This window comes from Gavia stellata, chromosome 2 (assembly GCF_030936135.1).
Source record: "Gavia stellata isolate bGavSte3 chromosome 2, bGavSte3.hap2, whole genome shotgun sequence".
NCBI lineage: Eukaryota > Metazoa > Chordata > Aves > Gaviiformes > Gaviidae > Gavia > Gavia stellata.
In genome coordinates, this window is record NC_082595.1 from 86,366,858 (window position 1) to 86,380,688 (window position 13,831).

At 39.7% G+C, this 13,831-nt stretch overlaps 1 protein-coding gene across 7 annotated transcripts in view; it reads right to left on the minus strand.

The window, feature by feature from the left end:
• Nucleotides 1-13,831, minus strand: part of MLIP (muscular LMNA interacting protein) — a 117,836-nt gene that overhangs the window by 36,453 nt on the left and 67,552 nt on the right. For all 7 annotated transcript variants that reach the window (XM_059832432.1, XM_059832423.1, XM_059832417.1 and 4 more), the window contains 4 exons: nt 13,726-13,809; nt 13,574-13,633; nt 11,775-11,819; nt 7,305-7,349 (listed from right to left, as the gene is read on the minus strand). In XM_059832432.1, coding sequence (XP_059688415.1) covers nt 7,305-7,349; nt 11,775-11,819; nt 13,574-13,633; nt 13,726-13,809 — 234 coding nt within the window. The remainder of the gene's footprint in view (nt 1-7,304; nt 7,350-11,774; nt 11,820-13,573; nt 13,634-13,725; nt 13,810-13,831) is intronic.

A 13,831-nucleotide genomic window follows, 5' to 3' on the forward strand; every position in this document is an offset into this window, starting at 1 on the left:
GGTGGGCCAGGGCATCTCTTGATAGGCAGTATGGACATGGCCACCCTTCTTCAGGGACAGAAGGTATTTTGGCTGTATGAAAATGAGCCATGCATGATATTCATCCCAAGAGTCATAAGACTGACCTTCTTGTCGGCAGGTGTATGAGCGTGTTCACCTCTAATTTTTTCCTCTGTTACTATGACACTGGTTTTCCCTAGGATCTTGTTGAATCTGGTGAGTAAGGTCACAGTTGCAACCCCGTTCCTCTCAGCAGAGGCCTAAAACCCTCTGAGTCCCATGTTTCTCCTATCTGAGTCACTGTCACTTCCCCTTATCCAGAGTATTCAGAGATCCCCAAAATATGTAGGGCCAGAGCTTTCTTTGATAGCTAGCAAGGACCGCACTCCCTCCTTGCCATGCTTTGTGTCACTACACAGACATTAAGTCCTTCTGGATCCCTGAGCAGCTTTCCTGTAAACAAGAAAGCTGCCTCAATGTTTAACGAGAAATTGGCTTTTCAATATGTTTTCAATGCAGTGCTGTTTTGAAGCAGCCTGACTCTGTGACAAAAGATATGACATGATCAGATAAAAATATATAACAAAACAAGAGAGCTAGGTTTGGGATAAAAGAGTTAGCTGTTCTCTTTCTTTCCTTTCTGCTCTGAGTCCATCAGACCTCGCTTGACAAATAGCAAGCACCAAGTCCATCTGTTTGCCTGCATAGCCTTTATATCCAGCTTTTCTGTACAAATAGTCTCTTGCAGTCTTTGAAGCCTTCTGCTTCAAATGGGAAGAATTCAAGAATTTCCTTATGGAGAGGAACCATTCCCAGTCCTTTCCAACAAACTCATTAGTTTTGGGAAAAGGGACCGTGAGACAGATGGGGCAAGTATGCAACACAGCACGCCGCAGGCAACGCAGTCATCTTCTGTCAGCACTGAGAAGCCAGAATCACCTGAGGAGCCTCTAAACTGTTGAGAGCACCTGCTTTCAGATAGTGAGGAACTGGCTCCCTTGTCATGAAGGAACATTGCAGTTTCCACTGTCAGCAAAAAGATGCTTTTTGCCCTAACAATACAAACATAGAGGCTTTGTTTAGTTGAATTGTTAATCACCTTAAAATATTCCTCTTCTATTTCTTTTCTGCCACAAATTAGTCTTCACAAGAGGAAATATGTTATTGAACGTATTAGTTTATTTATTATTTATTATTATTTTCCCTTGTAGAGGCCTTACACTTGCAAAAATGCAATAAAACATTCCAGGCAGTGTATCAGTCTACAATGAAGTTCTCCCTTAGTATGTTTGAAGGTGTGAAGGCATATAACTGTGGTTAAAAGGATTTCCTCTTCCTCTGGCTAAGTAGTAAATTATTCATATCACTTTGAAAAGCCTAGGAAGGAAGGATAATTATTTTCTCCACCTCCATGCTGAAGCAGCAGCAGGTCTTGCACTAGAGAACAAGGACAGTCACCTGTTTGAAATTCAGGTTGTCTTTATTTTTGTTCATACTGAAATATTTGCATTTCAAGAAACACATGAATTTTCAGCAAGATATCTGATACTATACTGTATCATGCTTTCCACTGACTGTGTGCTAAACATATCCAAAGCTAAAATCAGTACAGGGATGAGTCTTTTTCTCAACAGCTGGAGAAAAGGGACAGACCCACAGTAAGAGTAGTGTGAAGGAGACACTCACCTCTGCTGCTGTTCTGGGGAAAGGGGACCAGAAAATGGAGCAGGTTTCCCCAGGCGCTGCTTGCTGCCCAGGCTGGTGGCAAGGAGGGGGCTACGGGCAAGCCTTTAGCACTGACAAGGCTCTCTGCTTCCCTCTCTGCTTCCTTCCCTTTCTTGAAGAAACTCTTTTAGCACATTTAAGTTCCCTTCATCCACATTTTCCTTTGGTATATCAGGAATCTCTTTCTTTTCCTGCTTTGCTGTGTGATGGCTCTGTACGGACCACTCCTCAGTATAACTGACACTTCAGCAGTGCTTACATTTCGGTGCTTGACAAAGTATAGATGTAGACCCATAGAATCATAGAATCATTTAGGTTGGAAAAGACCTTTAAGACCATCAAGTCCAACCGTAAACCTACCTCTGCTAAGTCCACCATTAACCATGTCCCTAAGCGCCTCTTCCACACGTCTTTTAAATACCTCCAGGTTTGGTAATACAACCACCTCTTTGGGCAGCCTGTTCCAATGTGTGACAAGCCTTTCAGTGAAAAAAGTTTTCTAATATCCAATCTAAATGTCCCCTGGTGCAACTTGAGGCCATTTCCTCTTATCCTATCACTTGTCACTTGGGAGAAGAGACCAGCACCCACCTCCCTACAACCTCCTTTCAGGTAGTTGTAGAGAGCGATAAGTCTCCCCTGAGTCTCCTCTGCTCCAGGCTAAACATGGCAAACACTGCCTTCCAGAAGTCATTCATCGGTGCTCAAAGGCCATGATAGATGTGGATAGATGCACCCATGACCCCTGATTTTATGCTGGACCTGACAACTATGCTGTATTTGATGTCATTCTGACCTGAAGTGGATCTTAAAAGATGCTGAATTTAGTACTATTTTACTTTAAAGCAATCATGCCATAACTCTTGAGGTGTCATATTCTCAGCCATGGTTTATTTCATTTCATGGAGCTTTGGGCTCAATAGCTTTAAATACAGGAAATACCCGAACCTCAGTAATACATGAGCTTCAAAATGAATTAATTATAGAAAAAGTACTTCAAGCTGCCAAGTCACATCTAAAACACCCCAGAACAAAATAAGCCATAGGAATATGTCTAGATATTAACTGAAACACTCCACCTTTAACTCCTGGACCAGACCATGATTGTTAGATTGTTATCTATTTTTCTCATGTTTTTCTTCCTTTCAAATGCTTGAACTCATCCTCTGTCCAGCCTTGAGTCCCTACAACTCCTATCCACAATCCTTTTCATGCAAGAAAATGCAGTATGTTCTTTCTGTTACTATCATTTAAACCTGCTCACAAAATACAGAAATGCCATTCTGTATTTGCTCTAAATATATGACTCCTTTTCTACTGTTTTTGTATATAAATATATTTTTATAAATCCTTCCATTGCATACTCAAAAACCGTGAATGACTGACGCAGTGTTAAAATATCTGAACCAGAAAGACCTAGAACAATGGTACCAAGATATGCAAGACTAGCCCCATGTGAATTTTGCCTTAGTTGCATGATGTATGAAGAAAGACATTATTGTTAATGATAATGGCAATATTGTGTGTCATGTTGGTGTGCTAGGTATGGCTTTGCACTTTATTATCATGAGTCATTCATAGTCATCCTTTAAAAGAGTAGAAAATCTGTTGATGAGAGTCACAGTGGCATGCCCAATGCTTTGCCTGTCCATTGGATAAAAGTCACACAGCTGAGAGGTATAGATACCACATTTCCGGTCACCATAACTAATCGGTCCCTGGTAGAGCTAGTCAGAGACTCCACAAGAGGAGAAGTAATTGGCTGAATCATAAATGCTGCAAAATTTCTAAGTAAAAATGTTACTACTGAATAATCATCATCAATTAATAGAGATCACAACGTGCTCAGAGACAGCGTTGCTGTCTGATGAAAGAACACGCACAAGAATTCCACTGTAGTGACTGCAATTTAAAACCGGTGAAATAAAACATATAGTTAAATAATTAAAATAACTATAAAAAAATAAGAAAAAAAAAATCAAAGCAGGTGCCAAAAGGATGTAATGGTTATAAGTGACCAGAATACTGCTTAAGACAGTAACATTTCAGAGAAGGTGTGCATCAGCCTGTAGGAGGAGTTGAAGAGGTCAGTAACTTCTGGAATATTCAAAGAACAGTGCAAAAAAAGTGAAAAAAGGAATAAGGAGGAAAAGGCTCCAAAGACAAAAAGTTGTGTTCAAATACAATCTAGAGAAAAAAGAGACGAAAAGGAAAAATAAAAGAAAATCTAGCCCATAATATAAAAATGCCATGTATTAGGCCAAGAAAGACTTTGAGAAAAAAAACTTGTTAAATTTCCTTACAACTAAAAGTCTATGGGGCCAGTGGATATAATCAAGAAATTAAAAAAGTGCTGAAAATTAATTCCTCACTTCAGCTTTCCTCACAGGAAGACTTAGGGACGTTCGCACAATGGCAAAGAAACAATTTGGAGGAACTGTCTCGAGTACAGTGTCAATAAGAGAGATTTGAGAACAAATCAATAAAATGAACAAATAAAGTGCAAGGAATAAATAAAGTTGTAAAGCAGTTCCAGTGTGAAATTGCCACATCATGAATTGTGGTATTTAATTTCAGACATAATCAGCACCAGAAGAATGAGAAGTGGCAACTACGGGGCAGGTTTTACTAAAGGATCGTGAAGAGAACCTGGAATTGCAAATCACTATGTATAACATTTCAAGCTGTGCAAAGCAGTAGGAGCAAACTATACTAAAGAACAGAATTATTATACATATGAACAAATAATAGGGAATGGCGTTTTAAAAGGCACTCATGCCTGATAAATCTTTTATGATGCGAGAAAGCTGGCTGAGAACGGCAGATGTAGGTTATGTTTAAACTAGCAATATGAGAATCTTTTGCCATCTAGGAACTGCCATTCAGCGTGACCTGGGCAGGCTGGAGAGTTGGGCAGAGAGGAACCTCATGAAATTCAACAAAGGCAAGTGTAGGGTACTGCACCTGGGGAGGAATAACCCAATGCATCCGTACAGGTTAGGGGCTGACTGGCTGGAGAGCAGCTCTGTGGAAAGGGACCTGGGAGTCCTGGTGGACAAAACAATGACCATGAGCCACCAATGTGCCCTTGTGGCCAAGAAGGCCAATGGCATCCTGGGGTGCATCAAGGAGAGTGTGGCAAGCAGGTCGAGGGAGGTTGTCCTCCCCCTCTACTCTGCCCTGGTGAGGCCGCATCTGGAGTACTGTGTCCAGTTCTGGGCTCCCCGGTTCAAGAAGGACAGGGAACTGCTGGAGAGGGTACAGCAAAGGGCTATGAAGATGATTAGGGGACTGGAACATCTTTCTTGTGAGGAAAGGCTGAGGGACTTGGGTCTTTTTAGTCTGGAGAAGAGAAGACTGAGGGGGGATCTTATTAATGCTTCTAAATACTTGAGGGGTGGGTGCCAGGAGGATGGGGCCAGTCTTTTTTCAGTGGTGCCCAGTGCCAGGACAAGAGGTAACGGGCACAAACTTGGTCATAGGAAGTTCCATCTAAACATGAGGAGGAACTTCTTTCCTTTGAGGGTGGCAGAGCACTGGAACAAGCTGCCCAGAGAGGTTGTGGAGTCTCCTTCTCTGGAGATATTCAAAACTGTCCTGGACGCATTCCTGTGCAATCTGCTCTAGGTGAACCTGCTCTGGTGGGGGTGTCAGACTAGATGATCTCCAGAGGTCCCTTCCAACCCCTATCATTCTGTGATTCTGTGAACACACGTTAGATGAAACCAAGTGAGAATCAACAGACCATTTTATGTGAGGCTCAGTGTTTGGCATTTTTTTCCCTCCGGGTCCCTAAATGCATAACCAGGGATAACAAAATGAGGCTGCATCACAGAGCATAAAGTCCAGTGCATGTGCAGTCGTGCTGTACGTGGATTTCCAAAGGCTTTAGTGAAGGTCTTTCAGCAGGGTCTACTAAGGAAATGAAACTGCTACAGAGTAAAAGAGAATGTTGCTTATGGACTAATTAAAAGATAAGAAGCAAAAAGTTGGAATAAATATTTAAATTTCACAGTGGAGAGAAGTCACAAATGGAGTTCCTCAGAGATATGCGCTGGCATCTGGGCCTTGAATTATGGATGTACATTGGCTAGAAAAGAGTGGCTAGTAAGGTGACAAAGTTGCTGGTAAAAATGAATCATTCAGGAGAGTAAAAACAAAATAGCAGTACAAAGAGTTGCAGAGAGATCTTATGATGCTGAGCAAACAAATGACAAAAAGGCAGGTGAAACAACTGAATTCAACAATTATATATTTCACAGGGGAAAACTAAACTACATCCTAAATTTACATATGCAGTGATGAACTAGTTAGCTCAGAAACTAGCTTACTCCCCAGAAAACAGATCTTGGGTTTATTGCATACAGTTCTATGGAAACATTGGCTTACTGCTCAATACAAGAAAGATGAACTAAATAAATTACTAGGAATTGTTAGGAAAGGAAGAGAAATAACAGTAAAGAACCTTATCACATTATCATGTAGATAGAAAGCGCTGTGTTCAGAGCTAGACAAGAGCAGTTTATGGTTTTAGTCTCCCAGTCTCAAAAACAAAAACCCGAAAAAGATATAGAAAAAGGCAACAGGATCATCAAAGACATGGGACAGTAACCATACTTATCGAAGAGTGACTAAGCAATTTTGACTTTTCGCCATGAAAAAGAAGTGACTGATAGGGTATTGTGGTTAATACCTAGAAAATCATTAATATTATTTAGAAAGTGAAGAAAGAACAATTATTTGCTGTTTCAGTACAAGAACTGAGGTCAAGTAGTAGGTTTAAAACGAAGAAATAAAGTATTATTTCACACAATGCATGTTTAAAAAGTAAACCCTATTGCTACAGAATGTTGTAGAGACCAAAGTATAACAAGATTCAAAAAGTAACTGGAAAAAATCAAGAAAGATGAAGTGGTCAAAGAGTACTAAACAGAAGAAATTGATTCAGGAGGTCCCTAAAATTCCGTTAGCTGAAATACAATGGGGAAAATTTCTCATCAACATCTCAGTTTTTCCCTAAGCATTCATTAGTGGTCACTGTCACTTGGACAGGCTCTGTGACCTCTCTTCCGACTCTTCTTCAGAAAGTTTGGCTCCAACAGACTAAATTGTGATCAGAGCTAAAATGAACATCTGATGCCTAATCTCCCTTTCTTTATTTGATTTTACCCTTGCTTTTCACTAGTTAAGCCAGCTTTGATTTAAACCAGCGTGTAAGAAGAAAATAGATGCCAGAACATTGTTGCCTATAAACAAAATTGTACATGAGGAATATTAAAAGAGTCCAAGAACCAGCAATAGACTTTATAGTTGTCATGCACCTCAAGATTTAGCAAGACTCTCTAGTTTGTCATTCGGTCCATGGGTTTACCAGTAGTGTCAGGATTTACAGTTACTTAAAACAGGTGTGTATTCAGTACAGAAGAAAGTAATGCAGCTCTGTAGAAGCAATGCAGCTTTGCAGGATGATATTGACTGCAGCTTCTTTCAAAGGACTAAGAAAATAAATAATAATTACTTTAGATTTTGTGCTTGTGCAAATTTTGAAAAACAGCTTATCACAGCTGTGCAATACATACCAGCTGACTCTCTGTTACCATAGGTGCCGATTTGTAAAGGTTGGCCTGCAACAAAGGTAAATATATACAGTATTACATACAATATCATAGCAATTATATTGATGACAGAAAAAAAATCCATGCACAACAGTACGCTTAGGTACAGAAGATTTTGCTGCTGTTGCAGTGACATGCAACTGGTAATAAATTTAAAATATTGTCATTTCCAGTTTATTTCTAGGTAAAATCAAATATGAATGCCTGTTGTTAAAATTTTAGGGATACTTTTTTCCAAGTGCAACAAAATTTCACTTTTTCATCTTGATCTAATCTCAAAACGTAAATCCTGACATTTCTGAGCCTGCCATTGTCTGTTAATTTGCAGCATCAGTGTTATTAACACTATCAATTGTATTGGGAGCTTGGTCCAACTTTCTCATCCTTCTGATGAAAACCAGAACAATCCTACTCAGGCATTACTGATTTTTTTCTGAGTATACATTGAACAGCAGAAGCCCTGTTTTCCAGATCAAGGGTAAATGTGATGAATACAAAGTACTTGTGTACATATGTGAAATAGCCATGTGCCACATGCTTATTTGCCCACGCAGTGGTGAGATTCAGAACTTCTGGTGCATTGATCCCTCCAATCAACTCCTTCAAGCTCTGCAGGAGTTCCACTGGATAACACAGTGTTTCTGTATAGATAACATGCCCTTTCTTCATGTAGGTGTGATTTGGAGGCCTTGAGACTCTAAAATGTGAATATTCTTCAGTATGGTGGTAAAAAAAGTACTAGATACAATGGTTAGATGTTACAGCTGTGGTAGAAGACAAGTCAGTGCCATTACAGCCTGCACCCTCTGCAGAAGGATGACTACAGTTGGATTTTTATCAACTCAACTATATGTTCTTCTCACTGTTTCAAGCAGAAAAGCAATGCCGGCATGTTTGGAGAGGGAAGAACATGCTTTTCCTTTGTTCCCCTTGTGACAAAGACTTTGCAGAGATTTGGCCACAAAACTCCAGCTGTGGTCTCCCAAGGGCTAAACAGAGATGTTTAATCACTGCCTGGACCTGTTGGCTCTACTCCTGCATTGCTGGTGAGAACAGCATCACCACGAGTCATGGTAGGGGACTGTGCCCCTCACTGAGAGCACTCACATCTCTAAACACCGCCACTAGTGGAGGAAACCTTCCCACCCACACAGGGACATCTGTGATTTAGCACTGAATCTGCAAGAAGTACATCTTCTTCTCTTGACAGAGTAAACCAGAATTTTTACTAGTGATTACTTACATACTCTTTCATACCATTAACCAAGTGTGATGACCAATCTCATTATGAGCTTAAAGACATCAAAGCACTTCAGAATGATCTACAGATACAAGCGGGCTGGAATTAAATTCTCTCACCTCAGTGGTGCAAAGTAAGAGTAAATTTCATTTCAGAAGGGTTGCCTGAAATGTATATAAGCACAGCAGACCACAGATAAAGAAAAGCACTACTTATTTCTGCATTTCTGTGTGCATTTTTAGCTGCTGCTTGTTCTCTCATTTTTTCACTTGTGTTATGTCTATAGCACTTAAAAAAGATTTTTTTTTAGAATAGAACTGTCAAGAAGAGCAAAAATATCAATAATATGCAAAGTAATTATTCCAATTAACCTTGAGAAATTATTTTTTAAATAGTTGTAAGTGGGCTAAATGACAAAATTATAAATTTTCTAGAACTTGAAAGTAAAGAAAGCTTTCACTGGTGACAGTAATTATATGGAAACACATTAACTAAGTATCTATATTAGGGCACTCAATAGCCATAAAAGTAATTAATCTGGAGAATAATTATATTATTATATTATTATTATTACAAATCAGCAGTATCGTCCCTAAACCCAACAGAGATGCATTATTATAAAATGGTGAATAGGATAATATCAAGGACCATACAGTTTAAAAAGTTGCTAAATGACAACTGTAGTACTTAGCTGTCAGCTGGTACAAACTGCTGTAATTTCACTGAAGTCAGACATGTTTCCATACTTTTTATATACTCCCTTGCTATTTGTACAATCATTTACATCCTTAAAAGATTCTGAAGTGCATGAGAAGACAAATATTAATTGAGGCCAAGGCAAATCTAAGCCATTTTAATTGTTAAATGGCAGGCTATTTCAACATATTTGTATAGTCTACTACTCCATATAACCTATTGAAGTAATTAGGAATATGTGTGCATACACATACATTTATATGTGTGTGTGTTTATAAATAATAGTTTAGCATGATGACAGATTTTCCTATCCCTGACTCATAAACAAATTAAAGCTTTTCTTTTAACTAAAAACACCCTCAAAGCAACATTTTGACAAGCATCTCGATAGCAGACATCATGAATTCAAAAAGATTAAGAAAATTATATTGCTAAATTACCATTTTAATTCTTTCCAGTAAAATTAATTCAGTTGCATAAACTAAAAGCCTATTTCTAAAAGAAAAAAAGATTCGCAAGAAAAGGATGGCTGAAAATCTTTATTCCAAGACAGCTCACATGAGACACCACAGACCACCTGGGGGAACTCACAATTTGATATTGTGATAACAAGTGTCCCAACGATACTCAGTTCCTGATTTCTACCGGAGACACTGTTAGATTGGCTCAAAGTAGGCACCTTGTTTCAAAACATACATCTTGTACCTGCTATGAAGAAATGTTGGCTCCTGGACTATGTCTCCTCTAGTGAACAAAAGTCAGCACACACAGAGGCTCAGGAACAGATCCTTTCCAGTTAATGGTTACCACACTCCCTTGCATGCTTTGGCCCACACCACCTATCACTCTTCCAGACAGTTCTCCATTGTGGTCTGTGTGGTAGCATGGAGCATGTTGCTCTTGGTGGTCTGGTCTGGGTCTTCTCCTGGGCAAGGGGGGGCTCACTTTGAGGGGAGGGAAGTGGAAGGGGAAGAGGAGAAGTCAAGTCTATGGAAAAGCACCTCAGTGTGCCCTTGCCCTAAGGGCCAGAGGACAAGCCACCGCCTGGTTTATTAGCTGGGTCAGAAATAGCTTTTGTATGTCCTAACGAGGAAGCAGAGCAAGAGACGGGGAAAGACCTGTGATGTATGGGGGCTGTTAGGGACACCTGGCTCATCCCTGAGGAGACTCTGCTGCAGAGTGCGGTGATGGCAGAGCCCAGGAGAGCCTGGACCCACCGAGTTCAGGCACCACAGCACAGCCTGGAGACCACAGTCTGTTTTCTGACACACAAAAAATTCAACATGCTTGTACAATTTATAGGAAAGGTCAGCCTAACAATAATCCTCTGTGTTATTCCCAAATGTATTTTTAAGTATTGATTTGTTTCATTTATCTAGAAAGTTCCTTGGGAGACTGGGAAGGAAGAGTTTGTAAGGGTGATTTTCTATGCCAGCAAAGAAAACATAACTGTATGCCTAGGCATATAAGTTGGATGCCTGAATTTATGGTATATGTCAGCCACAGCTTTGGGAGCTGGAGATCTGAACTGGAGGGGTATTAAATATACTCTGTTCTCACAGACTACCTCTGAAACACACTCTTTTATTTCATTAAAAAGCACTTTTCCAATATCCTTTCTAATTAGCATGAGCCAGCACAGTCTGTCAAGTAAAAAATCACAGTATGCAATAAAATATGCATACCACCACGTTCAAGAAGCAAAATTGAATTGATCAGTCAAGCATTGTGCTGGCATGAAACTGGAAGGCCTCTATTGCTTTGCCAGCACTGCTTTGATTTGAGGTTCAATAGAAATGCTGAATGATGAATAGTAAGCAGAGATTTCTCACCACATCACTAGATGAGTTGTAAGTAAAATATGAAACCTGCAGTAACTGTGTGTGCTAGTGAGAATTAAAATGTTAATTGGGTTTAATGTTTCAATAATTGAACAGATGACTCAATATAGAGATTTTCTTTTTATGTTGGAATGTGTGTATATGTGACAAAACAGCTTCTATTCGTCTAAGGATAAACTGTGGGGTTTTGGCCAGCTCTATACCTTGGAAAGAAAAGTTTGGGTTAACCCCAAATTCTGAAGGACAGGCAAAAATGAAAGGACTTCTACCAAAGCAAGTCCCCTACAGTGCAGGCTGAGTCCAGACAAAGGCACCCTTTAGCACCCATAACAATCTGTTTGCCAAATAGCTGAGCTCTTGACCCACACGTGAAGCAAACAACAGCAAAGAAGTGTGTGAAGAAACTAATTTTAATATCATATTCACACAGGTAGAATTATCAATAGACTAAAGATATTCCAGCCATGATGGATTGACAGCAGTGGGAGGACATCTGAAGTCCCAATTGCCAGTGCTCTAACATACTCGCTTCTCTCTACTAGTCAACACCTCATGTCATGAGTAGATGCCTGTGCAGACTCACCCAGTATTGTAGCAAGAGCAGACAAATCACACATTTCTGCATGCAAAATGTAGAATAATTATAAAAGTACTTACATATCTAGTTTCACGCCCAGCTGCTCTCTGCAGTGTTGTTGACACCTTGTACAAAATAAATAGATATATTAAGAGCAAAGAGTTACTCTGAGGACTAACTCAAAGAGATTTTCATCACTGTGACAAGTTATTAATTGCTCAAATTCAAGAAAACTTCAGTTTTCCAGAAAGATTTATGTGATACATGAGAATAAGGTATATTAAAGTTTTGCTTGATATGTTTATTGTAGAAAATACTATTTCATATTTACTTCTCAGAAACATTGATCCCACTCTATTGAGGATGGCATTTAAATTATCTCTGAGAACTCTCATAACAAAATGCTTATTAGTAGATAGACATAGGTGTGGTTGCCCCATGAAATTTAAGTTACATTTGCTCACAAAATAACCTGAAATGGCACCTTTCCATGTTCTCATTTTCAAGAACTTGCTTTCATCTAAATAATCCATGCTGTTTCTAAGGCATTTACTTATAACATACACTTTTTTTTCCTTCCTGTCTATGACTCTCTTTTACCCTCAGTTTAAGCATTTTGCTCTCTAATTCTGATGTCCTCACAACATTTAGCTTGGTCCCTATGCTGCATCCTGTTAAACTTACCTTTTGCCCCCTTTATTTGGTTTCATGACTGCTAACAGATCTCTTCCATTTGGTCAAGGCTCATTTCTCAGTTTCCCAAGGAAGCAGGTTTTGGATGCTATAGCTCAACTTACTAACAGCATTTTAACCACTTCAGATTCAGCACAGGCATTGGAAAACATTCCCTCAATAACAGTCTCTGCCTGCTTCTTCGGCTACTATCACGTTTATGTCTTTCAGCTGCCTGAAGCCCAATTCATCACCGCGCGCTGGTTGACAGAAGTAATTTCAAAAATGAAAATTAAATTTGAAGTGTATGTTGAATATAGCCACTCAGGAATGCTGGTTCCGTGCCCTGCTTTTGCATGGTGGACTGGACATTGTGCAGGACATTTTGAATGTATTAACTTTTTGATGTGTTCCTTTGCCAAAAATCCCTTTCCTCCCATTTCCAGTTGGATTTCTGCCATTCATTTTCCTATAGCTACCACGACCAACTTAAATTTACCTGGGGCAAACTGAGTAGGGGACCGTCTTTCCTTGGTTATCCTTCTGAACCCAGAAGGCACATCAACATAACTTAGTGAAACCAGAAGTTTAACACCAGTATAGAAAGTTATCCCTGCCTCTCACTACTTGTTTCTGAGTTATCCAGGGTAAATGGATGTAGCAGACATCCCCCTCCTGTCAGGGGCCAGAGTTAAAAGGAAATCAGCACTTAAGAACAAGTCTACTTATTCATTTACTTATCCCATTATTTGAAAACCAATAATGAACATAAAAAAAAAAAAAATGTTCTGAAAGACGTTTCCAATCATTGAAGTTAGAAACATTGGCTCCTTTGTAGTAAGGACACATAGATGGAACAAAATCTGGGAAATGGCCAGAGACCCTGCAATATGGAAGGCAAGGTATGAGGGATTTCTTCCTTGTGTATCCTAGCCTCTGAAGCCTTAAAAAAGTTTCTCTTTCATGATGTAACTCCTTCTGACTTCAGGAAAGCATCCTGCAACAAAGACTGTACCAACTCCAGCGCTACAGTTCTGTCCTTCCACGTCTTTTAAACCACCAGACACTTCCACTGATGTTGCATGTCTTAGCTGCAGCTTTCTGTTGCTGTAGGCTTTACTGTTGCCATAGGCTCTATTGTGATTTTGCTTTCCTTTATATCTACCAGGAAAGAGCCCTTGGTGTGTGGGTGGACTTATTCACCTACCTTGCCAACATCTGACTCCATGCTCATCTGCAGAAAACTTGGAGAAGACTCACATCGACGCTGAAAAATTATTTTCGACAGAGAACAGACTTACTAATGACAAGAGACAAAAGGAAAGGAAGAGAAGTCAGTTTCACATACTGATGGGTTACCATAGTCAATGGGTCCTGCAGGACTTGATCAATGACAGCACACAGCTCTTCTGTTTGTTGTCTGAGTTGCGCAGGGGAGCACATCTGAAAAAGGAGGATGGATCAC